This window comes from Equus caballus, chromosome 23, assembly GCF_041296265.1.
Source record: "Equus caballus isolate H_3958 breed thoroughbred chromosome 23, TB-T2T, whole genome shotgun sequence".
In the NCBI taxonomy this organism is placed as follows: domain Eukaryota; kingdom Metazoa; phylum Chordata; class Mammalia; order Perissodactyla; family Equidae; genus Equus; species Equus caballus.
This window is the reverse complement of record NC_091706.1, coordinates 15,758,412-15,781,725: the sequence shown is the minus strand read 5'-3', so window position 1 is coordinate 15,781,725 and position 23,314 is coordinate 15,758,412. Positions and strand designations below refer to the sequence as shown.

Below are 23,314 nucleotides of genomic sequence, written 5' to 3'. Positions count from 1 at the left end.
GAATTGTGGGGTGGGGTGTGGATGTGGTACCCCATTTCCCAAATGTACTTACACTACTTCTTTGTTTTAGCAGAGTAATCCTTCTAAAACCCAAGACATCATGTCGCTCCCCTGATAAGTTTCCTTCTCACTCAGGATGAAACTCACAGTCCTTTCCAGGGCCCAGGCAATCCGCCCTTTGCTACTCCTCTGACCCATCTCGAGACATTCTCCCAGCTCGGAGCCAACGTCGGCTCTTCCCTCCACCCATCAGCTATCCCCCTCTCCCTCACTGTAGTCAGGCTCTGCTCAAACATCTTTTTCTCTAAATAGCTCCTCCCCTTTCACTCTGTCCTTCTTACCCTGGTTTACTTTTCCTTAGAGAAACTACCACCACTTGATAGTACTTACCTGTTTCACCCCATTAGACCTATGAAAGGGAAAAGATTCTCTTTTGCTCGCCGCTCTCACTCCAGCATCCTGGCACAAGCTAACTGCTCAGGACGGATTTGCTGACTGCCTGAATAAACCACTCTCCTGCAGAAAACACTTTGGAAATACCAGGTGTGGTGACTCTTAGATGTACATATTCAGTATTTTCTTCAGTTGTTTTTGTTTTCTTGATGGTTCTTGAGGAGTAAAAGCTCTAAAGTTTGACAGTTAAATTTATAAAATCCCCAGAAGAAAACCTAGGAGAAAATCTTCGCAGCCCAAGGATAGGCAAGGATTTCTTAGGTAGAACACTAAAAGCATAAACTGTATCAACAGAAAAGAATATTGATAAAACTTTTATGTTTACGTCTTTGATCTATTTTGAGTTAATTTTGGGGTATGCTTGAGGTAAAGATTTGATGTTCATTTTTTTCCTTATAGATACCTAGTGTTTCCAGCATCAACTGTTGAAAAGACTTCCCCCCAATGAAATGCTTACGCACCTTTGTTGGAAAAGAAAGGACCACCAGAGATGAAAACAATATTGATGCTTCCAATCCATAGCCTTGCTATGTCTCTTAGTTACCTACATTCTTAATTTTTCTCAGCAACGCTCCAGTTTTTAGTTTAGAAGTCTTGCACATCTTTTGTCAAACTTACTCGTAAATATTGTATGTTTTCAAGCACTACTGTTAACGGAATTTTTAAAAACAATTTTTCAATTGTTTGCTGCTAATATAGAAAAGCACAATTGATTTTTGCACATTAACTTTGTATTCTATGATCTTACTCAATTTACTTCTTAGTTCTAGCTGTTTTGTAGTTTTCTGAGGATTTTCTATGCAAACAATGATGTCACCTGCAAATAGAGAAACTTTTACTTCTTCCTTTCGGATTTTTATTGCTTTTTCTTTTCCTTCCTTTTTGTATTGGTCAGGACTTCCTGTAAATGTGGAATAGGAATAGTGAGGGGGATATCCTTTTTTGTCCCCAATGGCACAGGGATAATGTCCAGGATTCCAACATTAAGTATCACATAAACTGTAGATGTTTTTCAGATGCCCATTTTCAGGCTGAGGAAGTTCCCTTCTGTTTCTAGTTTGCAAAGAGGTTTTCTTTTTGTTTTTCAAATCATAAACGAGTGTTGCATTTTGTCAAATGTCCCTCCCCCCCACCACATCTACAAATGATCATATGGCTTTTCTCCCTTATTCTGTTAAAATGGTGAATTATATTGATTTTCAAATGCTAAATCAACCTTGTATTCCTGGGAGAAGCTCCATTTGGTCATAATATCTCTGTTTTAGCATATTTCTGAGTTGATTTGCTAATATTTTGCTAAGGGTTGCAGTGTCCATGCTGATGAGGGCTATTGGTATATAGCTTTCTTTTCTTTTGTCTCATTTTGGTATAAGGGTACTGCTGGCTTCTTATTTCTCCTCTTCATTTTCTGAAAGAGTTTGTGTAGTTGGCATTCTTTCTTTCTTAAATGTTTGACAGAATTCACCAGTAAAGCCATTTGGGTCTGGAGTTTTCTTTTTAGGAAGGTTTCTAATTACAAATTAAATTTATTTAGTGGATAAAGGGCTATTCAGGTTATTTTTTTCTTCAAAGCTCTTTTTTGTATTTAGTCTTATATGGATATGCCCATTTTATCTAAGTTTTCTCATTTACTGGTATAAAGTTGTTTAAACACTCTCTTCTTTCCATCATTTATGTCCATAAGAGCTGGAAAGATAACCCCTCTTCACTCCTGATATTAATTTGTGTTCTCTCTTCTTAATCAGTCCATCAGGAGTGTATCAGTATTGTTGATGAAATAAACTGTTTGGTTTTCTTAACTTTCTCTATTGTCTATTTCCTCTTTATTGATTTTGCTCTTATCTTTATTATTTCCCATCTTCAATTTACTTTTGAGTTTATGTTGCCCTTTGATTTCTAGCTTCTTGTGGTTAAAATTTAGGTCACTAATTTTAGACTTTTCTTCTTCTTAAATTTCAAACCTATAAATTTCCAAGTGAACACTATTTTAGTTGCATCTCACAAATTTTGATGTGTTGTATTTTTATTATTACTTAGTTCAAAATATTTTCTAATTTCCCATGTGATTTCTTTGATCCTAGATTACTCAGAAGTGTGCAATTTAATTTCCAAATATATTTGATTTTCCTAATTATCTGTTATTAATTTCTAACTTAACTCCATTGTGGTTGAAGAACACACTCTATATGATTTCAATCCTTTTAAATGTATTGAAACTTCTTTTATGAACTAGCATATGGTCTGTCTTGGTGAACGTACAAGATGCACTTGAAAAAAAAATGTGTATTCTGCAGTTGTTGGGCAAAGTGTTCTATAAATATTAATTAGATCCAGGTGATTAATAGTGTCTATTGAATCCCTTATGTCCCCACTCATTTTCTGTTTAGCTAACACATGAGTCAACTGCTGAGGGTGTGTTCAAATCTCTTACTCTGATGGTGCAATGGATTCCATCAATTTTTACTTCACGTATTCTGCTGCTCTCTTAATAGATGGAAACATTTATGATAGTTTTTTGTCTTCCTGACGAGTTGACACTATCATAATGAAATGTCCCTTTTGGTCTTTGGTAGTATTTTTTTCTCTTGAAATCTATCTCAACTGGTATCAGTATAGCCTTGGTTTGACTTTATTCTTTTTTCCCTAGCTTTACTAGGTATAAGTGACAAAAGCTTATAGATTGCATATATTTAAGGTGTACAATGTGATTTGATAGACATATTGTGAAAGGATTGTGAAAGGATTATTTGGTGGTTTCTGATGAGCATTTGGCCATCATTCAAATCACTGTTCTTTTATGCAAGGTGTTTCTTCGGCTGCTTTTAAGTTTTGCCTTTTATTTTGGTTGCCAGCAGTTTCACTATGATGTGCTAGGCATGCTTCTCGTTGAACTGATCTTGCTTGAGGTTTGCTCAGCTTCTTTAGTCTGTAAGTTTATGTCTTTCATTAAATTTGGGAAGTCTCTGCCTGTCCCATTCTTTCCTTCCTCTCCTTTCTGGGACTCAAATTACCCATAGGTTAGACTTTTTTTGAAAATTGTCCCAGAAGTCTCTGAGGCTCAGTTATTTTTTTTCAAACTTTCTTTCTCTTCTTCAGACTAGTTTCTATTAAACTATTTTCACATTCACTGACTCTTTCCTATGCCATCCCCATTCTACTATGATGCCTATCCAGTAAATTTTTTATTTAAATTAACGCATTTTTCACTTCTAAAATTTCCACTTGGTTTTTTACATTTTCTATTTTTCTGGCTGATAGTCCCTTTCTCTTCATTTACTGTAGTATATTTCCTTTATCTTATGGAGCATAGTTGCAATAACTGCTTTAAAGTCTTTGCCAGTTCTTGCATCTGGGTCATTTTGGGTTTAGCATCTGTTGATTTCTTTTCCCTTGAGAATGGGTCCCATTTTCCTGGCTCTTTGTATGTTAAGCAATTTTGGATTGCATTATGGATATTATGATACTGTACTGTATTATGAAAATTCTGGATTTTTGTTATTCCAAAACGTGTTGATACTTTTGTTTGACACGTAATTAACTCAGTTAGACGAATTGCAGATTTGTCAAATCTCCAGTGGACAGTGGCTCCAACCTCGGTTGTTTTCTAAGACTTAGCTCTTAACTGTTTTTAGATTGTTTCACATGTGTGGTTTAGAAGTGCATCATTACTTCCAGAAAATTCTCAGTTATTATTACTTCAAATCTCTCTTCTGTTCCTTTCTCTTTCTTATCTTTCTGGTATTCCCATTATCCATGTATTACAACCCTTAGTAATGGTCCTGCAGTTCTTAGAAATTCTGTTCCATTTCTTTTTCAATCTTTTTTCCCTTTTTGCTTTTCAGTTTGGGAAATTTCTACTGAATAAAGCTCACTGACTCTTTCCCCAGCTGTGTCCAGTCTACTGATGAATCCATCAAAGGCATTCTTCATTTCTGTGATAGTTTTTATTTCTAATATTTCCTTTTGCCTCTCAGAGTTTGCATCTCTCAGCTTATATTACCCATCTGTTCTTGCATGTTCTCCATTAATGTGCCCTTAACATATTAATCTTGGTTGTTTTAAATTCCTGGTCTGATAATTCTAATGCTTGCTCTGTCTCTTCCAAACTATGTTTTTTGCCTTTTAGTATGCCTTGTAATTTTTTTTGTTGAAGCTGGGTATGATGTTCTGGGTCAAAGGAACCGAGGCAGACAGGCCTTCAGTGTGAGGTTTTATTTATCTGACCAGGAGTTAGGCTATGTTTACTGTTCATTGTGGACGTAGATGTCAAGAGGCTAAAACTTTGTCTGGTGTCTTTTTTTTGTCTTCCCTGCTATCTTTGGGTTTCCCAAGAGATTTCTTGTTGAAAACGACGTCTTTCCATTGTACTACCAGTATACAGGAGCCTGAATGACGTGGCAGTAAGGTGTGGGAGAGAAGCCAATCTGTAGTCCTATGATGCTGGGTATTTTTCCTCCCCCTAGGTCGATTAGGCCCTGGTAAAACAGTCCCTCGAGGACAGGCTTTTGTTTAGGGGGACAGAATGCTCTGGGCATATTTCAAAATGGCTACCTTTCCCCTCATGCTGCCAAAAGCTTGAGGGAATTTTTCTTGCCTCTTCACCCTGAGAACCTGGTTGGGGTTCCTGAAGGTAAAACTCATGAAACCACTGGGGGTCCCCCAAGACTGGGCCCCCCTTGTTTTTTTTCACTCTTAAGTTTGTCCAAACTGAGCCTCTAGAATCACAGTCTAAGTCTTCCTACCCTCATATTGGCTGCAGCGGCAGGACTCTGCTCCTGGGCTCCATGCTAGCAAGTGATAATTCACTGTCTTCACCTCTCTCTCCAATTTTGGGGGCAGGAGTTTTCCCCATGACCTCAATTCTCTGATATAGCTAAGAAGGGTTGTTGATTTTCAGTTTATTCAGCTTTTTTCTTTTTGTGAGGATGGAGTGACAACTTCCAAGCCCCTTACATGACAAACCAGACGGGCTCAGGAGTTAGTCAGAGATGTGCTGAGTTCACAGACAATTAAGGGTTCCACTTCTTGGTATCTTTCCTTTCTGGGTTTTTTCCCCCTTATTATCTGGTGGCCCTAGTTCCTCTGGCCAGAAAGAAGACCAGTTTTTCTACTAGAGTTGACTTTAAGGGTAAAGCCACAGAAAAACAAAAACTCACTCTGTGTTGACCACTTGCTCCAAGTTTTGACTTCCCTCCAAAGTCTGCCTGCATTTGTTTGGTTTCCAGAACCTTCACGTTGTTATTTTTTTTCTATTTTTTCTGAGAATTTATAGCTGTTTCCAGAAGGATAATTTGGTTAGGAGTCCATGCCTCCAGACCATAAGTGGAACTTGACTTTTTATTGAAGGGGAAAAGGACCACACTTGTTCTCTGACCTTGTTCCAGGAGCTTTGCATTCATAATCTCATTTCAAAATTTTTCAGATGAGGATACTGAGGCTCAGAGATTAAATGACTTACTCTAGGTCATAAGATATTAAGTGGCAAAACCTGGATGAATCTCATGGCTGCCAAACTTTAAAACTACTGTTCTTTCTATTATAATATCTGGCATCTTTAAAGTGTAAATAACTGTTTGCTAAAGGTTGAGTTTATATAATCCAAAATAAGGCAGATTCCAAATAATATCTATTAGGAAACTAGTAAAATTTGTTGTAGGGGATAAAAGATGCTAAGACAGGGTTAAACCTCTTCATCATTCACAATTCACCATGATTAACTTTAATCATATCAAGGTCTAATGACAATAAAATGGGAATTTTAATTGGGAATAAAAGGTCAGAGAGGACAGTCTCCAACACGGAACAGATCTGAGTAGGCTGGAAAGGAATGGCCAAAAGATTCCTGAAAGACAGATTAGAGCACAGAGGTGTGACACTCTAAACTTCTCAACAGAGAATTCAGCCTCGTTCATCTGTGATTTCCCTTCAGGGCCTAATACAATGACTAACATACACAGTGCTTTAAGATTTCAAAAGAATTGACAGTTTAGATACTTTCATACACATGATTTTAAAGTCTTCAATGAATTTTCTGCAGAAATAATGGATATAAAATACCTGGCATGAATAAAGTACTGAATAAATATTAATTCCTTTCCCCTTACTTGCTTTACATTTTTGACTAAGACTCTGGCAGAAGCCACCACATCGATGCCTGCTCCATTTTAAATGCTGAAAACTGCAGATCATTTTGTTTTAGGTAGCAGAGTTTCCCTTATTTGATTCATAGAATTCAACCCAGTGTTTGGCCACCACATATCTGTTTTTGTCATTAAATCTTAAATAAATGGTATAATCAAAATCAAATTCAGTGTCACTTTAGAGAATTTCCAGTATCACTGCTAAGGAAATAATGCATGGGCCACAGAAAAGAGTATTCATACAACTCTAAGCAAATCCTGAGGAGAATCTCACCACCAGAATAGAAATGCCTTTTTTCCTGCAGCCTCACATCAATGACAGATGACTAACCAGAGGTGATCAGGACAGAAGAAAAGGCAGATCTCACTAAGACGGTGGTGAGCATGACTACACATCCGATCACTTCTGGGGACCTTCTGGGCATAGGAGTCCACCTGGCGGGGTTCCACCCTACGCTCTTGTCTCTCTTGGATCGAAGTGAAAGGCAAACTTGCAAGGCTTTCATGGCTACCTACTTGGGTCCAAGAGGAAGGGTTATTTATCAACCAAGGGCTGACTTCGTTATCTCACTCTTGTTTCCACCAGGAGAGGGGTCTAGCAGATACCTTCTCCGGGCCTGAATTCTTTCATTTCAGCACCACAAGCATAGAGAGAGATCCCTTTAGACAACTGGGACACACAGCAGACTGCAACCCCTTACGCCAGGACAGATTTTATAAGGGGCTTATTCTGCCCTAGTCGTTACTCCCAGGGCCTGGCAGGTAAAGGTCTCTGCTTAATTCTCAACCTATTAAGTATGAAGAAAAAATCCCCTACAACTGTATTTCTTTGATATGTACCCATAGTGAAGAAAGACTGCTCTGGAACATACCCTCTTAATGATGAGAATCCCGTGTACAGTAAGAAGAAAGGGAGTTAAAATATCAAATGTGCCAAAGTAAGCTTTTCACCAACTAAAAAGCCTTTCTACAAACTAAATGTACACATAAGATTTTATCAAGATAAACACCTGGGGATTAAAAGTGAGGTTTCCAAGAGGATGAGAATGTGGTGACTTTGAGATGGCGTCTTATTAAATCTCATTATTTGAAGAAATCAACTCAACTTTATACAAAAGAAAGAGTGGTCACATTACTGAAGCCTAATTCATCTTAAAGATAACACCAAAAATATTATTCTACAGGTGACAGTGTACTAAGTTCTGCATCTTATGGCATAGGGAGCAATCTGAATGCTTACATTTTCTTTTGTTTCACAGCAAATGGGGAATAAAGAGAACTGAAGACTAGAAACACAAAGTAAGTTACAGTGAACCAAATGCTTCCTACAGTCTGTCCGGGGGTGATATATAAATTCAAGCATCAAATTATAAACTGTACCCAAAAAAGTGTGCGCCAAGTGACAAATTTAATACAGGTTCACATTCTCATTTGAAACCCTCAGGATCATGTTCCACAAATTAAGAGTTTTTTCAGTTTAGAAAAGTAATAATATTCCTAGAAGAGTACAAGGCAGCATCTTGTAATCAAATAAATTAATATTTTCACAGTGAAAGGTATGAATATTCACACTAGTAGGAGAAATAAATGCAGGTCAGTTCTGCTTAGGTTTTTAGATTTTCACATTATGCGTAAAGGACTGTGGCCCTATAATAAAATCAATATCTGATATATAAGCAAAATAAGTTTTATACCCATGATCCTAGATAAACAGGCAGAAGGGGTTCCTTCCTCTGTTGAAGAAAGAAAACGGCCATCAGAGCAAACACATAAGGTGGCAAACCTCCTTCTTCAGGGCGATCTATACTGCAAAGCTACAAATGAGAGAAAAGAGGATAAGTATTCTTTCGTACCAACTTGTCATTCACACAACTTGGTCTAAAACTTGTAACTTCATTTCCATGTTATTACATGATTTCCTCCTCAGCACAAACCACCACAGTGACAAAATACAAGACTTCCTTACAGTTTTGGAGCAACCAAATATTGTGGTTTTGAGGAGCAGCTTTGATTTCACATTTTTAATCTTGTTAACTAAACTTACTCATGGAGGGCCCTAAAACAATATTTGCTATTTCTTTCTTCTTCTTCTTATTTTTTTTTTTTTGGTGAGAAAGATTGTCCCTAAGTTAACATCTGTGCCAATCTTCCTCTCTTTTGTATGTGGGATGCTGCCACAGCATGGCTTGATGAGTGGTGTGCAGGTCTGTGCTTGGGATCTGAACCCATGAACCCCAGGCTGCCATAGTGGAGTGCACGAACCTAACCACTACACCACTGGGATGGCCCTTATTATTTCATTTTTTGACATCCATGGTAAATCCATTCCCTTGGTTAAAACACTTGTTAAAGAAGTCAAAATGAAGGCTTGATCCCAAGTCCAAGCCAACTACTGGATTTGCTCAGTTTAATGGTCCCCTCATCCTAACCTCCTTCCTTGAAAATGCATGCTTTGATCACAAGCGATTAGGGCAAGTTCACCAGCACTAAGAGAAATAACTTAAAAAGCATGGCCTATTTAGTGATGAAGCAGGAGGCAGCTTTCAAAGTACGGCATATTGTAATTATCTATTCACCGAGTTAAGAGTGGGGCATTCTCTCTGTTCATCCTGGACCCAAGCAAAAGGAACTACAAATTGCTATTGCCATATCTTAATCAGTAAAGCTTTGGCTTTTCTCTGTAAAGCACCTATACAGAATCTCAATTATCTAAATAATTATCTAAAAAATTAATAATCTAAATAATCATGACAAGACCTTACATTTTAGGGCAAAGGGATACTACATTTAAGACATTATGGAAAAGTAGGCAAGATCAGATAGTGGTTTTCATTTTTCTGAGTCTCTGGGCATATTATTGGAAAAGGTATAAGAAGCTTTATCTCAAACTTTCCTGTGCCTAAGAATCACCTCAGGAAACTAGTTGTAAATGTAAATTCTTGGGCCATGTCCTCTGGTATTTGACCCACAAATCTGATTTTTAATAAGCACTATAAATCATTTTGATCTCTGAGTAACACTGTTATAATGAAACAGAAACAGTGAATTTTCCTTTCTGTACACATTAAAATTTCTGTTCCAGTACTCAGACGCCTAGTCTATGGACGACTTGATAAACAGGCATCCTAATGTTTCAGATTAAATTAACCATGTGAAAATCAAAGCCCACTGATTATGCATACAGAGAGTATTCACACATTTAAAGAACTCAAACCCACCTTTGCCCAGTACCTAAATGCAATCACCAAAGGAACCAGCCTTGATTCTAGCTTTCCAAGGGCAGTTAAATGATTCGTTGTGAGGCAAGCATTTTCATTTCCTGCACTCACTTTGCAAAGAAGACCACTGGTAGGGGTAAGGGGTGAGGATGGGAAAGAAAAAGAGGAAAATAAGTAGTGTTATATACAGATACTAGGTATCTTCTATGCCAACAACTAACTTACACTGATAATACTTTAAAAATGAAAATAAAGTAAAAAACTCACTAAATCTTTAAAGGTCAGTAAAGAAACTGGATTTTAAAAAAAGGGCAGCTATTTTCTGACTAAACTTTACTTTTCCAGAACTGAAACTTTCTATTTTCATATATTAAAACTATTTTTGAGGCGAAATGCAAATAAAGAAAATACTGTAAAATGTCTCATTTGGGAGCATGAATTCATCTTTGTAAGAGTAAAAGAGTGTTTTCCCAAGAGCTGGGGGAGTGTGCCTAATGCAGAATCATTGCAGCCTACACACCATCCATTCACAGTGCTGACGGCAATGCTCCCAGGTGGAGGACACGAGCCAAGTCACACTAACTGCTGTTCAGCACTGCTAGAAATGCTGCTACAAAGGATGGCAAATAAAGGTGATCGGAGCAAGTGACCACTTGATAAAGGTATTTTTTACTGAGTTGAAATGGGTCAAAATGCTTCCTTCCTCTATTTTTTCCTCTTAAGTAACTTTATTTTTTTAAAAAATAAAACACTTTTTCCTCTTGCATCAAATGCCAAAAGTATAGGGAGAACACTAGTAGCAAGCCTGTGAAATTAACCACATAAGGAGATTATCATTCTACAAACTGGACATTAAGATTCAGTAAAGTACTTAAAGAAACTGAGACCTGTGCTTTTCTCTGCACACCACCACTGGCACCCTTGCATGGAAATCCGCATCAACATCAAGAAAAGAGTCTGAGGAAAGAAGAAAATAATATTAAGTAAGTTAATTAAACCTTTACAAGAGAATTAGATCAAGTACAAATACTAGTTCTCACTTATCTGTCTGGCCTTTGGAAAGACCCTGCTAAATAAAGCTCTGAGATGACTTGCAAAGGATAAAAGTATTATACGCAAGCATTAAGTAATCACATTAATTTAAACCCTTGTTTTGCAAAATTAATGTTGAATTAGAAATGACTCCATTATTAAATGAGAATATTTCAATATTATGTGGATAACAATTAGAAATATGGATAGGACATTCAAAAACAAAATTGCTGTAAAAACTACTGAAATGTTCAGGGTCAAAATACATATTGACTGAAGTAAGAAGATACGTCTAAATGTTTTATTCAACCGAAACAAGAAGGATGGGAAAAACTAATTCAAGGGGTGAGTCACTTTGACGAGGCCTAAGGAAAGCACAGAAAGTCAAAACCCCCCAGTTGGATATTACTCTGGACAACTGGTAAAGCTCACTGAGAACTACTATTTGTTGATTCATTAATCAGGGTTGGGTCATATCTACGCACCATTTGTAAAGAATTAATTTAAACCATTGAATAAAGTAGATTATCTTTACCTCTTTCTGTTCCAGTAGAGGTTTAGCTTTACCTCTAAGAGTAAATTTTACATATTTTGCATCTTTTAAGTCTAGGATTCATTTAATCTTTATAAACTGTGCCATTATCATCAAGCTAAAGGCTTTACTTGTAGAATGGTTATTCTGCATAGTAGAACAACTAACAGGACTCTGACTTGCTAATAATTCATGGGCATTTGCTTTTGGTTTTTGTTTGGACATTACCCATATAAATAATTTTAAAAACATGACTTCCTACTTTCACAGTTTGAGAAATAAGATGTATTCAAATTACAGACAAAAGAAAAATTTAAGAGCAAATTGTAGAAAAGAATTTGGCCTTACCACTGTTCTTTAAGCATTCTTGAACAAGTAAGAGAACATCCGGCTGAGACATCTAGGAAAGAAATCAATGAATACATCAAACAATCTGTAAGTACTTCTGCTTCGCTGAGATAATACACAGTTATCTGGAGTTATCCAAAGTCCTTTCCAAATCAGAAAGCACACTGCTCCCAGAGGAAAGAAACTGATCATTATGCTGTGTGCGCATGTCAGTCAGAGAGAGACGAGCGCCACAAGGGTGAGTGTGGGCAAAAGAGCTGCTACACAGCCAACTCCTGATTAACCAATCCCTGAGGTCATCAGTCTCTCCGCAATCTCAAAGTTGTGGTGAGAAGCTGCCAAACTGTTAACAATATTACCTCTCACTCTCTCAGACTACTTCAACAGACAGCTTACTTGTCTTGGGCTTTAGTTTTGCCTTTCTCCAATCCTGGCTCCACATGGGAGCCAAAACCATTTAAAATCACGAATTTGATCTAGTCATGCCTCTCCTTAAAACTCTCAATGGCTTCTTAAAGTCCTTAGGTCAAAGTGAAATTCCTCATGATGGCATACAAGAGGCTGCATGTTGGGCCCCAGCCTACCTCTCCATCCTAAGCTTATGCTCTTCTTCCTCTTGGTCCCTTCACCACAGCTACAGACTCCTCTTTGTAGCTGCTTGGACATGTCAAGCTCCTTACTGATTTAGGGTGTTTGCAAATGCTGTTCCCTCTGCCTGAAACACTCTTTTAACCCCCTTTACTCTGGCCCCTCTTTTCATCTTTTAAAGCTCAGCCTAAATGTGATCTCTTCAAAGGGAATTTCATGACTCCTGTATCTGTGCATCTCTTGTTGTTTTCTGCCACAGAACCTTGTTTCCATGCATAGCTCTCATTATAATTAATTATATACATGTACATATCTCCTTCACTAGGTATGAGTTCCTGTCTTGTCCTCTAGAATCTAGTACAGTGCCTGGCATATGACAGGGACTCAGAGAATATTTGCTAAATGAATGAATGGCATGAGATCAAAATAACTGCTATGCTTGTAAATTACTACTCAAAATTTAAGGTTAAAAGAATAGCAAAATCTATTGGTCAGCTGACCATGTAGCTACAGCAGTCAGGAATGGCAAGGAATGACTGGCTGCCAAATAGAACATCCGGGGCTGGAGCCCAGGAATCTGTATTTTCAACCAGCAACCCAGGTAAATAGGTATAAACTACCTGCAAGCTGGCCTGTGGGAACCACCAGTAGATAAATGGATAATCTACTAAAGTGCCTTCCAGTTTTAAAATTCTGACTCATCAATGTGCTTCTGAATCATGCTTAAACCAGAAATCTAGGTTAGGTGTGGTTCTTTAAAGGTATAATTATTTTAACAAAGTAGCTGTATAAGAGAGGACACTGAGGAGCGAATTAAGTTTTCAGGTCATAAATGTCTACATGTCTACACTGTTTAAAATCTGAAATGCTTTCCCGCCATTGGAAAGTTGACTTTACCAAGATAATTTAATCTTTTCAAATTAACAGAACCTAAATAGCCCCGTTAGATTCACATGGTTAGAAAACCAGTGTTTGAAGTAAGCATGAAAGATCTGTAGAGTGAAGTAAGTATGAAAATCTGTAGAGTATTAAAAGAAATGCTCTAAAATTGAAGGCAGGCAGAAGAACATAAAAACAGAAATTTTAGAAAAAAAAGTTGCCACTATTACACTTAAACTGTCTTCAAATATCTAAAATATATTCACATGTAGCTCACACTTGAAAAAAAGAATTTCCATACTACATTGAAAATTCAAGCATTTCGTTTTGTACTTACAATGGCTGGGAATTGAATGTCAATGTTTACATCTGAATTTTTGAAACCCAATCTGCTACAGGATGACCCATATAATCTCAGAGAACAATCTAAAAAAAATTAAATAAAAGTCATTAATAAAGTAAAATTTTTCTAAGTTATAACAAAACACTGCTATTTCAGAAACGGAACCATCAACTAAAGCTACACAACAGCAAAAGAGTTTTCAAGTCTGGCATCATGGAAAGACAGGAACAGGCGACTCTGCTCTTACCCTCACTTTATTTAACAGGGACGGCTGCCCTTACTGCCATTTAGCTTAAGAGTCGCTCCTTTCACGTCAGTTGCAAAACATGTTAAAAAAATTCCTACACTATAATTTCACATTTTTGGTAGAAAATACCATTTGCAGTGATTTTCCAAATGTGCAAACTGAAAAGGGATACCTAAAGTTTGTTTTACATTTATAAACTTGATAGTATACTAAAGAGTTAATGCACACATTTCACCTTTTAGAAAGCACACACAGGCATAGTTTACTATAAAGACGTTCCAGTAAAATAATAATCATAAAAATGTCCTTCAGCATAAAGTTACTTTTCAATATGAATACTCATTACATTATGAACAAAAAGGATTTAACATAACCTAATCCCTCCAGGAAAACTTTTGAAAAATGATTATAACATCACTGATATAATTTAGAATGCTAGGCCGCAAGTGATCCACTCTTCAGAGGAAGATGTGTGTGTGTATGTATTGCCTATATTTATTAACGGCATTTTTTCCCCCAACGTTTTACTACTATTGTGCCAAAAAATTATCCCTTCTCATCAGGTGACTTGGGTATTCTTTTTTTTTAGGTTTGTTAAGTCAAGTGATTTCTTTGGGTTTTAACAGTTTTCCATGACAAAGCACATTCAATTTGACGATGGATCTCTATAGCAAAGATCACTGAAATTACAAATGACTTTTTAGGAACTTGTGTACAACATCAAGAATGAGAGATCTATTAATGAAATGAGCAGACTCTCATCCTTTATTTTTATAAAGTATATATGAGTGATATCCTGTATGAATGATCTTTCAGTAGAACAAGTAGTTGCATGGGTGATACAGTGATAAACTTAAAAAGTGATTCCAACCCTAGCTGTGGATCAGAATTACTTGCGGAGCTTTCTAAAAAATAGTTTTCCATGACTCCACAGACATAACTTGGAAAATCAATTCAACAGTACACAAAATCTATTCAAAATTTGTTTTCAAAGCTCATTTGAGATGCTGCAATTCTGTTAAGTGTGGTTAAACAGAACCTATTTTGGACACAGATAACCTGAAACTGACTCTAGGATACTTCTCTTTTTTTAACTCAAAATATTGTCTCAATTTAAACAGGTAGAAAGGTAAATAAATATACACACAGAGTCCCATAGTGCCCCAATAATATCGGGCACTTAACTTAAAGTACATGCACAAAATGAAATTCCTAAGAAAGACAGGTTTAACGACAATGCACGTAGAAGTCTTTGTTACCTTGGGGGAAGCCTGGAAAAGCCAAAACACACACAAAATTAAGAGCTTCAGGATGTAGCAAATCAATTTCTATTAGGTGAAAATTCTGACTGGCAGGACAAATGGATGAGGTACTTTTAGGTAACTAAATAGAAAAACAAATCTAGAAAATACCTGGTAACTTGTGTTGGAACACATTTTCCATGATACGTTTAATTTCTAGTCTCTGTTCCAAGTTCTCATTGTGTAAGCCAAACTCCTGCACCACTTTCTCAATGGCAATACCAACTGCATTTATCTGGGAGGGTGTAGGCGGGGGTAACGTAGTGAGCAACTCTTCCTCCTGCTTCTCCTTTTAAGATCAATATTGAGATTAAAAATGACTCACACCATTTTTACCTTCGGCTGTTCACTGAGACAACACCCTGTAGAATATTCTGAATATTTTTCTTAACCCTCCCTCTTGCCTTAGCTGTGTTAGTCTTCATCTTATCAAACATAAACACACTTCTTTATGCACATAACAGTGATAACGGAAGGAAGGCAAAAATAAGGAGAAAGTGCAATAAAAACAGCAACCACAAATCACTTGCTTTATTATTACTGGCATAAGGACATATCCCTAGGTCCTATCGATGACTTCATTTATCCTGATACTTTTCTCAAGGAAATTCACAAGACTGACCAGCAAAACATAACTGACCAGGACAAAGTAAATTGGCCAAAATAAATTCAATAATATAAGTATTAAAGTTCTTAATATTATAGCCTTAAGGAGAAGAAAGTCACAAAGATGACAAGTAATAACAACTGACAAGTAAACATACTTGTTTGGCTTACATTAAACTTACCTTAATATTTTTCTTGTGCCTCTTCTCTTTGATATGCTTATGGGCAAATGCAATGGATTCAATTAAAACATCACAAAGTTTGCAGGTGTACTTTGCTGTAGGGTAGTTTCTTGGCTTCTATAATTTGAGGAGATTTAAGAGACAGACATATGTATCTTCAAAAACGCACGTAAACAAAAATTAGCCAGAAGATGATTTCCCCTTCACTTTTAAAACTGTTAATATATTACTGTCACTCTTTATCACTACCCTAATAGTCATTTTAATTTAAGTAACTCTATTAAATCAAACTATCATTTTTAACTTGTAGTGTTTAAATACTAATAACCAAAGTAGGATACCTAATTTATGAAAGAACATTATTCTCAATTACTACCAAAGTTTAAACCAAAATAAGAATTCTCATTAACAAATAAATATGTAGGAAGATGTTACCCTTTTCAGCCTGTCAATGCAGTCTCTCTTCAGCCGCTCCTCGGCCTGCTGTAAGCCCAGGAGCTCCTTGGTCGAAAGCGCAGATTCATCGATCACAGGGCCTTCCAGGTCTCCGTCCTGCTCATTTTCCTCATTTCTGGTCCTCCGTGGCTTCCTAGGTCTGGACCTCTGCTTCTTGTTTTCTTAAGTTAGGGGGGAAATATCAATGCCGATATTGAATAATATCACTCCTGAGTAACAAGCAGAACTTATATATTTCATAATGAAACCATGTGACATCTGAATGACATGTGAATACAGAGCAGACGGAAAGGTACAGCTCTTCCATGGATCAAATGCTTGAATACTCAGAAAGCACCTCATCTGGATACATCAACCCACAGAAATCATCTTTTTGGAAAACTTAAAAAGAATTCTACTTCAATCATACAGTATGATTTTATAATTATCTCTTCCTGGTATCCTGCTTAGCATACTCAAGCAACAGTAAAAATGATCCTCTGTGTAATTCCAATATACCTAATACATCATAATACACATGCATCTAATATATTCTAGTATACCCGTTATTCTAATGAAACTATCTACACTTGCTTTCATTTTTTTATAAGTGGACAAGCTCAATAGGGTAAAGACAACAATACACCTCCAGAGAACTCAGAAATCAACAACACTATCATCTGGAGGGAAAATCCATCATTTAGTTGTAAATTGAGCCTTCACATAATTGGGCCCTCGCTCCACATTAATAGCAAGAAGTCCAAGGCAAAAGTTTGTTTACTGAGGACAGCTATTTTTCATTTTATCTTTACTTTCATTTTAGCTTCTTTGAACGGCCTGTACACTGAGTACATTTCAAAGAAAAAAACCAATTAGCATTGAAATAAAAGTTATCTACAAATATAGACTAAACCATTTGTTTATGAACTCTGCTGTTCTACTAATAAATTTGTTACTTTTTTTTAACTTTTAACTTTTCAACCTGCGAAACTGAAGATGATTGTGGGATTGAATTGAATTACAAAAAACTGTTTTAAATAGCTTTGCTAACTTCTATCAAGTTCTGAAAATGAAGCTATCACCAACACATAAGATTAATATAAAATTTATTTCCCCAATAAAACTGTGATAAATGGATTGAATAGTTTAAAATGACTTATCCAAAATTAATCTTTGAAAATATAAACCTACTGAAACGGCCTGCCTGAGGCGATTCCTATGTCAAGTTTTCAGTGGAACTCATTACTTGTCCAGCAGTTACAATGAAGCAGTTGATTGAAACAAATTCTGTGTCAGAAAAGGGAGGCAGGGAACATCTAACTTAAAAAAACCTATTGCCAACAGCTCTAAAGGAAAAGCAGCAAGCACTATGCTCAAACTACAGTAAGAAGAATATAATGAAATTCTGCAAACAGCTTCTATACTACAAGAGTGGCAAGTAGAACATAATAAATAACTACAAGGACAAATACAGTCTTTTCAAGAAAAAGCAATCAAAATGGACCAAAGCACTAAAAGGTAAGTAGTCACTTGAATAGAAAACGAGGCTACTTTAATACTTGCTTTTTAACATTCTCCTTACTCCCAGTTAAATTATCACAATCTTTTAAGGGCAGTACTTTTGGTGTGCACAAACTTTTGAGATAAGCACTTCTTTTCACTTAGAGGTGTGTGTATTCTCATTTAATTTGTTTATCATCACGTACTCTAAACAACTGCGTGACTTCAGTGTTCATGACAGAAGTTCCTTACCTAGGCAAATGCTCATTAGTGATTTACACTAATATGTGCAAAACCCATTAGCAAAGTCCGTATTAGTTCACAAAACAGTAATTGATACAGAACCAAAGTTTTTTTAACCTCTCCTCTCTCTTGATCACAAAGGTTTCTCAATATAACTATATTTGCCGTCATTTTCTTGTGACTTCAATTTCCCTCCAAAGAGCACAAATAACTCCTTGCTGTTTTTATACAGAGCAGTAGATGGCTGCAGAAACTATGTCTGATGATGATGGTAACGGCAGCTACCATTACTGAGTATCTTATTATGCGACAGGTACATGGCAAACACTACCTGTATATTGCCTCATGTAATACCTACAGTGATCCAGTCGTGGATGCTAATGTTATCCCCATTGCACAGCTTGGGAAAATGCCGGTCCAAGAAAATAAGTAATTTGTTCAGAGACACATGACTAAGTCAAAGTAAAGGGATTTGAAGTAAGATCAAAGCATGTATGAAATTCTGAAATTCACGATTCTATCTAACAATATAAGAACCGAAAAGAACTTAGTAAAATCCCTTCTTGTAGCATACCCATTCACATCTAGAATAGACTAGAACTGACAAGGCAATACAACTTTCTGAACTGAGTTTCACAGGTGTGCATGGGAAAAACAGTCAAAATCTCGTTGGAGAGAATCCTGAAGGCAAAGCTGGGTACTGCTAAAAACTAGCCATAATTACTTAAAGGAAGGTTACTTGACTCATCCCAGGATTTTTGTAATATGAATTCTCTATATACAGTATTCCAAATTTCCCATATTTTATTTGCATATGGTCCATTACTCCATTCACAAAAGACATGTGTATTTGAGTAGATGTTTTCCAGCTAAGATCATTAACGGCATTGTCCCAAATACATTAAATTGGCAATCAAGGATATTTCAGGGATGAAGTAGGGGTGATAACGTAGAACTAAAAATAGGAAGTTAGTATTAAAAAACAACTCTAAGATAACTCTAAGATGTTTTTCTTTATGTCTTCTCACATCATTTAATAAGATCCTTCCTTATTAAGACTAATTTTGATTCAAGGAAAATTTCGGTCCTTTTAAATGAGATCCTTTTTAGGATCCTCTGAGTGAAGTGCCAAGTTTATACTTTAAACTGAATTTCTCTCTGTAGTAAGCAATGTTATATCAAAGCTTAATATTTCCCTTATGAAGACTTCCCAAGGGAGAGAAGCTGAACAATTCTTCATTTAGTGATTGTGAAAGGACACACCTGTATTTCATATAGAGAAAACATGGGAGCTTTTGGATTGCCTTCGAGAAAAAAAAATATTAAAAATGTACTTCTTGTTCACATGCACAAAAACAATTCTTTAGTTGCTTTTAAGATGAAACAAGAATATAGATGAGAGGTTTTGGTCTGTAAACAGTTCCTTTTAATATCTGTCTGATTGCAAACTTCTGATCTGTAAATCTTTCTTTTTATAATGCTGCTCAAGATCCTTTCTTTTCTTAAAGACTAACTATTGGTAACTAAATTAAAATGTCCATGTCCCACCTGGACACAGTAATACAGAAATACTTAAATGTACACAAACTTTTAAAAAGAAAAACACAAATCAAAACACCAGAAATTATCAGTATGTGTTCAGTTTCCCCTCTGTCAGATTCAAGCTCCAGCAAAGCTGAGTTAATGGCCAGAGCAGCACAGGACATGATTTTAGTTCCACTTCCTCATCTACCACTCTGCACAAATAAGTCTGGATAAATTTAACCCCTCTGAGCCACAGCTGCCTGCCGTGTAAAATCGTGATTCTACTTTTGATACATCAGGACACGGCACTGCATCAGACAATTCCTTCAAGTTCTTTCTAGCTTAAAGATTTAGGAGCTAAGGTTTTCTCTCTCCCTATTTAATTCCTTTATAACACCTCATTCTGTTTCAGCTATTTGATACAAAGCATTTTCTCTTGCTTTTCCTATCTTAAAAAACATAAAACAGCACCTTTTCCTCCATTTAATACTTTCATAAGACCCTCTAAAGATAAAACAACATTTTCCCTATTAAGTATTCTAAATGCCCAGGTCACAAATTCAAATGCCTTACTAGTAATACATATACAATATAACTGGCTGCTGTGAGATGACAAAAAGGAAAGGGGCCTTAAATGCATTTAAATTAAAAAAACTGGAAAAGTGCTGGCTAGTTTGCAACCCATCCTATATGGCCACTAAAAAAGGCTTACAGCCAATAAACTTAAAAGCCCATTTTTCCAAGTATAATTTACCAAGCATAATTTGCATTTTTGGACTAAATATTATTGTTTTATCTTTTCCTTCAAAATAATGACTTTATTTCATTTCAGTAAATGTTGTCCATTAGATAAAAATAATTTTCCTGTTTATAGAAATCATTGCTACAAGGACAAAATCTACCATTCACCTTTTAGACAAATGTATGAATACTCACTTTGGGACAATTATTATCAAGCACACAGGGCACTTAGAATGGATTTTGGTTTTACTAGAACTAAAAAGCAAAGCTTTTAACTGTATTTCTGATTTTCTAAACTTAATGTTTCTCAACCTGCTGGCCAAGCTCGCTTTTGAGAAAAAACCTTGGACTACTTTCCTCTGGGGATCAATGCTCCACCCCAAAGAACATACCTCCTGCTGTGGCAGGAGATATATGCAGTCTATATTGTGTTTTTACATCGAATAAGATTTTTTTTTTTTTACCTTTATTCTGTCATTTATGTTAGGGACACGTTCCTTATTCAAATACAAAATGACAATAATTTAGAAAACATATATACACCACTCAGAAATTATATGATAGTCCCCAGGGGAATTATGACCACCCTCTTCTGTAAAAAGCACCAACAGGAAATATGTTGACTAAAGTAAAATGAGCCTTGTGACAAAGTACACTTTTAAAGGGACCCATATACGCAATGTGTTGAAGTTGCCCAAATATCATGATTACACCCCTTAAAATAATCACATTAAATAAGCAGAAACTACGAAAAACTGGAACTGCACTCCTGAAAATAATAAAATTCAGATGAAAGAGAAAAGACATTGCTGACTTCGGGGTTGTAACTTGACAAGTTGGAACACATTACCAGGGCTTCCTGTTTCCATTTCTGACATGGTTTCTAGGCTTGTCAGGTCTTTATGAAATAATCGTCTTACAGTTCTGCAGCCTCTTCCATCTTGCCACCTATATCCATCTTCACTTTCTTGAAACAAGTCTTTTCTTGGTCGGTTTATAATAGGAATTCTAGGTCCAGGTTTGAATTCTCTCCAACTGTCCGAATTACCAGCAAGTTCATCAGATAGCCATCTCTTACTCTGATCTTTGTGGTTGTCATTTATCCAAGCAGGTTGACTATAAATTGGGTTTTTAAATGCATATGGATTGCTGGAAACAGCATATGGTCCTTTTCTGGGGGTATTCCCATAGTTTCCTGGTGATATTTTTTTTTTTGGAAGGCCTTTTTCCATTTTACCGCTGTGGCCTTTAGCATAATCATCCATTGTTAAATAATCTTGCTGGGGGTGACCCCTTCTGAAATCTTCATCATCTATATTCCCTCGGTCTTTAGCACGCTTCATAAAATAAGGTTTCACTGCATCTCCCATGGTCTTTGACTTCAATTTTCTTACTTTGTACCTGAAAGAAGGCATTTTGGGGAAATGTCAAATTATAACAAGAAAACATGTCAAGTATACAAAATACCACCCATTTATTGCGCAGATGCTCAAAAGCCTGTAAGAAACTCTTCCTAATTTCCATTACTTTCCAATAACCAGTGCATTACACCAGAAGTTAGGTGGGTAGTCCTATAATATTCTTCATGAAAATTAGTACTATTTAACGTGAAGATTAAGTCTATGAATAAGGGAAGCTCCCTATAGTCTAGAGAAATGTAGTTTAACAAATGTTACTCATACCAAGTTGGATGACTTTAACTGCATAACAAAAATGCGTCTCTTCAAAAAAAAAAAACCTCATCCCAAGCCTATACTGTTAGTCTTTTTTAAAAAAAAGTTGGCAATTACTTTTAAGTGCTATACAAAGTAACAAACTTTCTGCGAACGTGGAACACCTCCTTCCAACTTCACTTTTCCGTCCCTTCTCCGTCTCCCGGGGCCTCGGCTCCTCTCACCACCACTGTTCAGATGTTCAGAACACAGGCTTCGATCGCTTGGGCTACGGAGGGGCTGGGCTCCCGACCAAAGCTCCGCTCAGCCAAAGGGGCTGGGTTTCCGACCAAGGGACAACTCCGGCTAACCTCCCCAGTCCCCATGCTCCAACCTCAATCAACTTTAGCTTTGACACGAACAGCAATTCTCCCTCTTCGATCCCCATCTGACTGCCCCACCCCCGATCTGCCTCAGTTTCCCCCGTGCGGGGCCGGCGGAGAAAGAGGAGGTGTCTCTGCACCCCTGGCCACCAAGCCAAGGCAGGCACCAGGAAGCAGGAAGTGACCTGCCTCCCCGATGGGGTTCCGGGGTCCCCCAGGCCGGCGAGGGGGCCCAGCCGAGTGCCCCCACCCAGACCCCTTCCTTTCCTGCCCCGCAGGGTCTGACACAAAGTGAAGAAGCGGACTCGAACCCGAGAGCTCTGTCCTCGCTGGCCTGGGGGCTCCCAGGTCCTCGCAACCGGGGCGAGGAGGCCGGCGGAGGACGGAGCCAACGTATCTCCCGGGCCGGGCCCGCCCTCTACTCTGCAGACCGGGGCACCCACCGGAGACCCATGCCCGAGGCGAGGCCGGGAGGGCCGCGGGGAGAAGGCGCTTCGGAGCACTCACCACCTCCGCCGCGGTCCCCCGCCTCTTCCTGTCCCGGCCCGGCTCCCTCTCCGTGTTTTCCTTCGGCCCCACTTCCGGCGCTCAGCGCTGTCTCATTGTGCGCGATTGGGAGGCGGCGGTGCCCCCGCCCGAGCGCTCCGCCGCGCACGCCGGAAACGCGCGCCGCACCTCCCCGTCCACTTCCGCCGCCGCCGCCGCGCGCCCCCGCCGGGGTCGGGCGTGGGGTCGGGGCGGGCGCGCTGGCTCGGGGCTGGCCTCGCCTGGGCCTGGAGAGCCCGGGCGGTTCTGGGGAGGCAGCCGCTCGCTCCCCGCGGGAGACGCGGAGCCCGCGGCTGGGAGGCCCGGTGTTGCCCCGGCTGCTTCCGGGGCTCACAGGGCAGGGCCAGCCCGGGCCGGAGGCCTCGTGCTGTTTGAGAACGCGAGTGAGTGAACGGCCGAGTGAGGGCTAAGTTACAGACCT

The 23,314-nt window shown here is 37.9% G+C and overlaps 1 protein-coding gene across 11 annotated transcripts in view; it reads right to left on the bottom strand.

Moving 5' to 3' along the window:
- Positions 1-23,032, bottom strand: part of TUT7 (terminal uridylyl transferase 7) — a 59,736-nt gene extending 36,704 nt beyond the window's left edge. For 3 of the 11 annotated variants that reach the window (XM_070248521.1, XM_070248528.1, XM_070248526.1), the window contains exons 1-10: positions 22,855-23,032; positions 21,163-21,713; positions 16,305-16,486; positions 15,870-15,986; positions 15,193-15,370; positions 13,528-13,616; positions 11,724-11,775; positions 10,699-10,768; positions 9,812-9,938; positions 8,288-8,407 (exon numbers count right to left, since the gene is read on the bottom strand). In XM_070248521.1, the coding sequence (XP_070104622.1) occupies positions 8,288-8,407; positions 9,812-9,938; positions 10,699-10,768; positions 11,724-11,775; positions 13,528-13,616; positions 15,193-15,370; positions 15,870-15,986; positions 16,305-16,486; positions 21,163-21,682 (1,455 nt within the window). In that variant the 5' untranslated portion in view covers positions 21,683-21,713; positions 22,855-23,032. Of the gene's footprint in view, positions 1-8,287; positions 8,408-9,811; positions 9,939-10,698; positions 10,769-11,723; positions 11,776-13,527; positions 13,617-15,192; positions 15,371-15,869; positions 15,987-16,304; positions 16,487-21,162; positions 21,714-22,102 lie in introns of all 11 variants that reach the window. The other 8 variants (XM_070248523.1, XM_070248530.1, XM_070248527.1 and 5 more) reach the window with 5 other exon arrangements.
- Between the last annotated feature and the right edge of the window lie 282 nt (positions 23,033-23,314).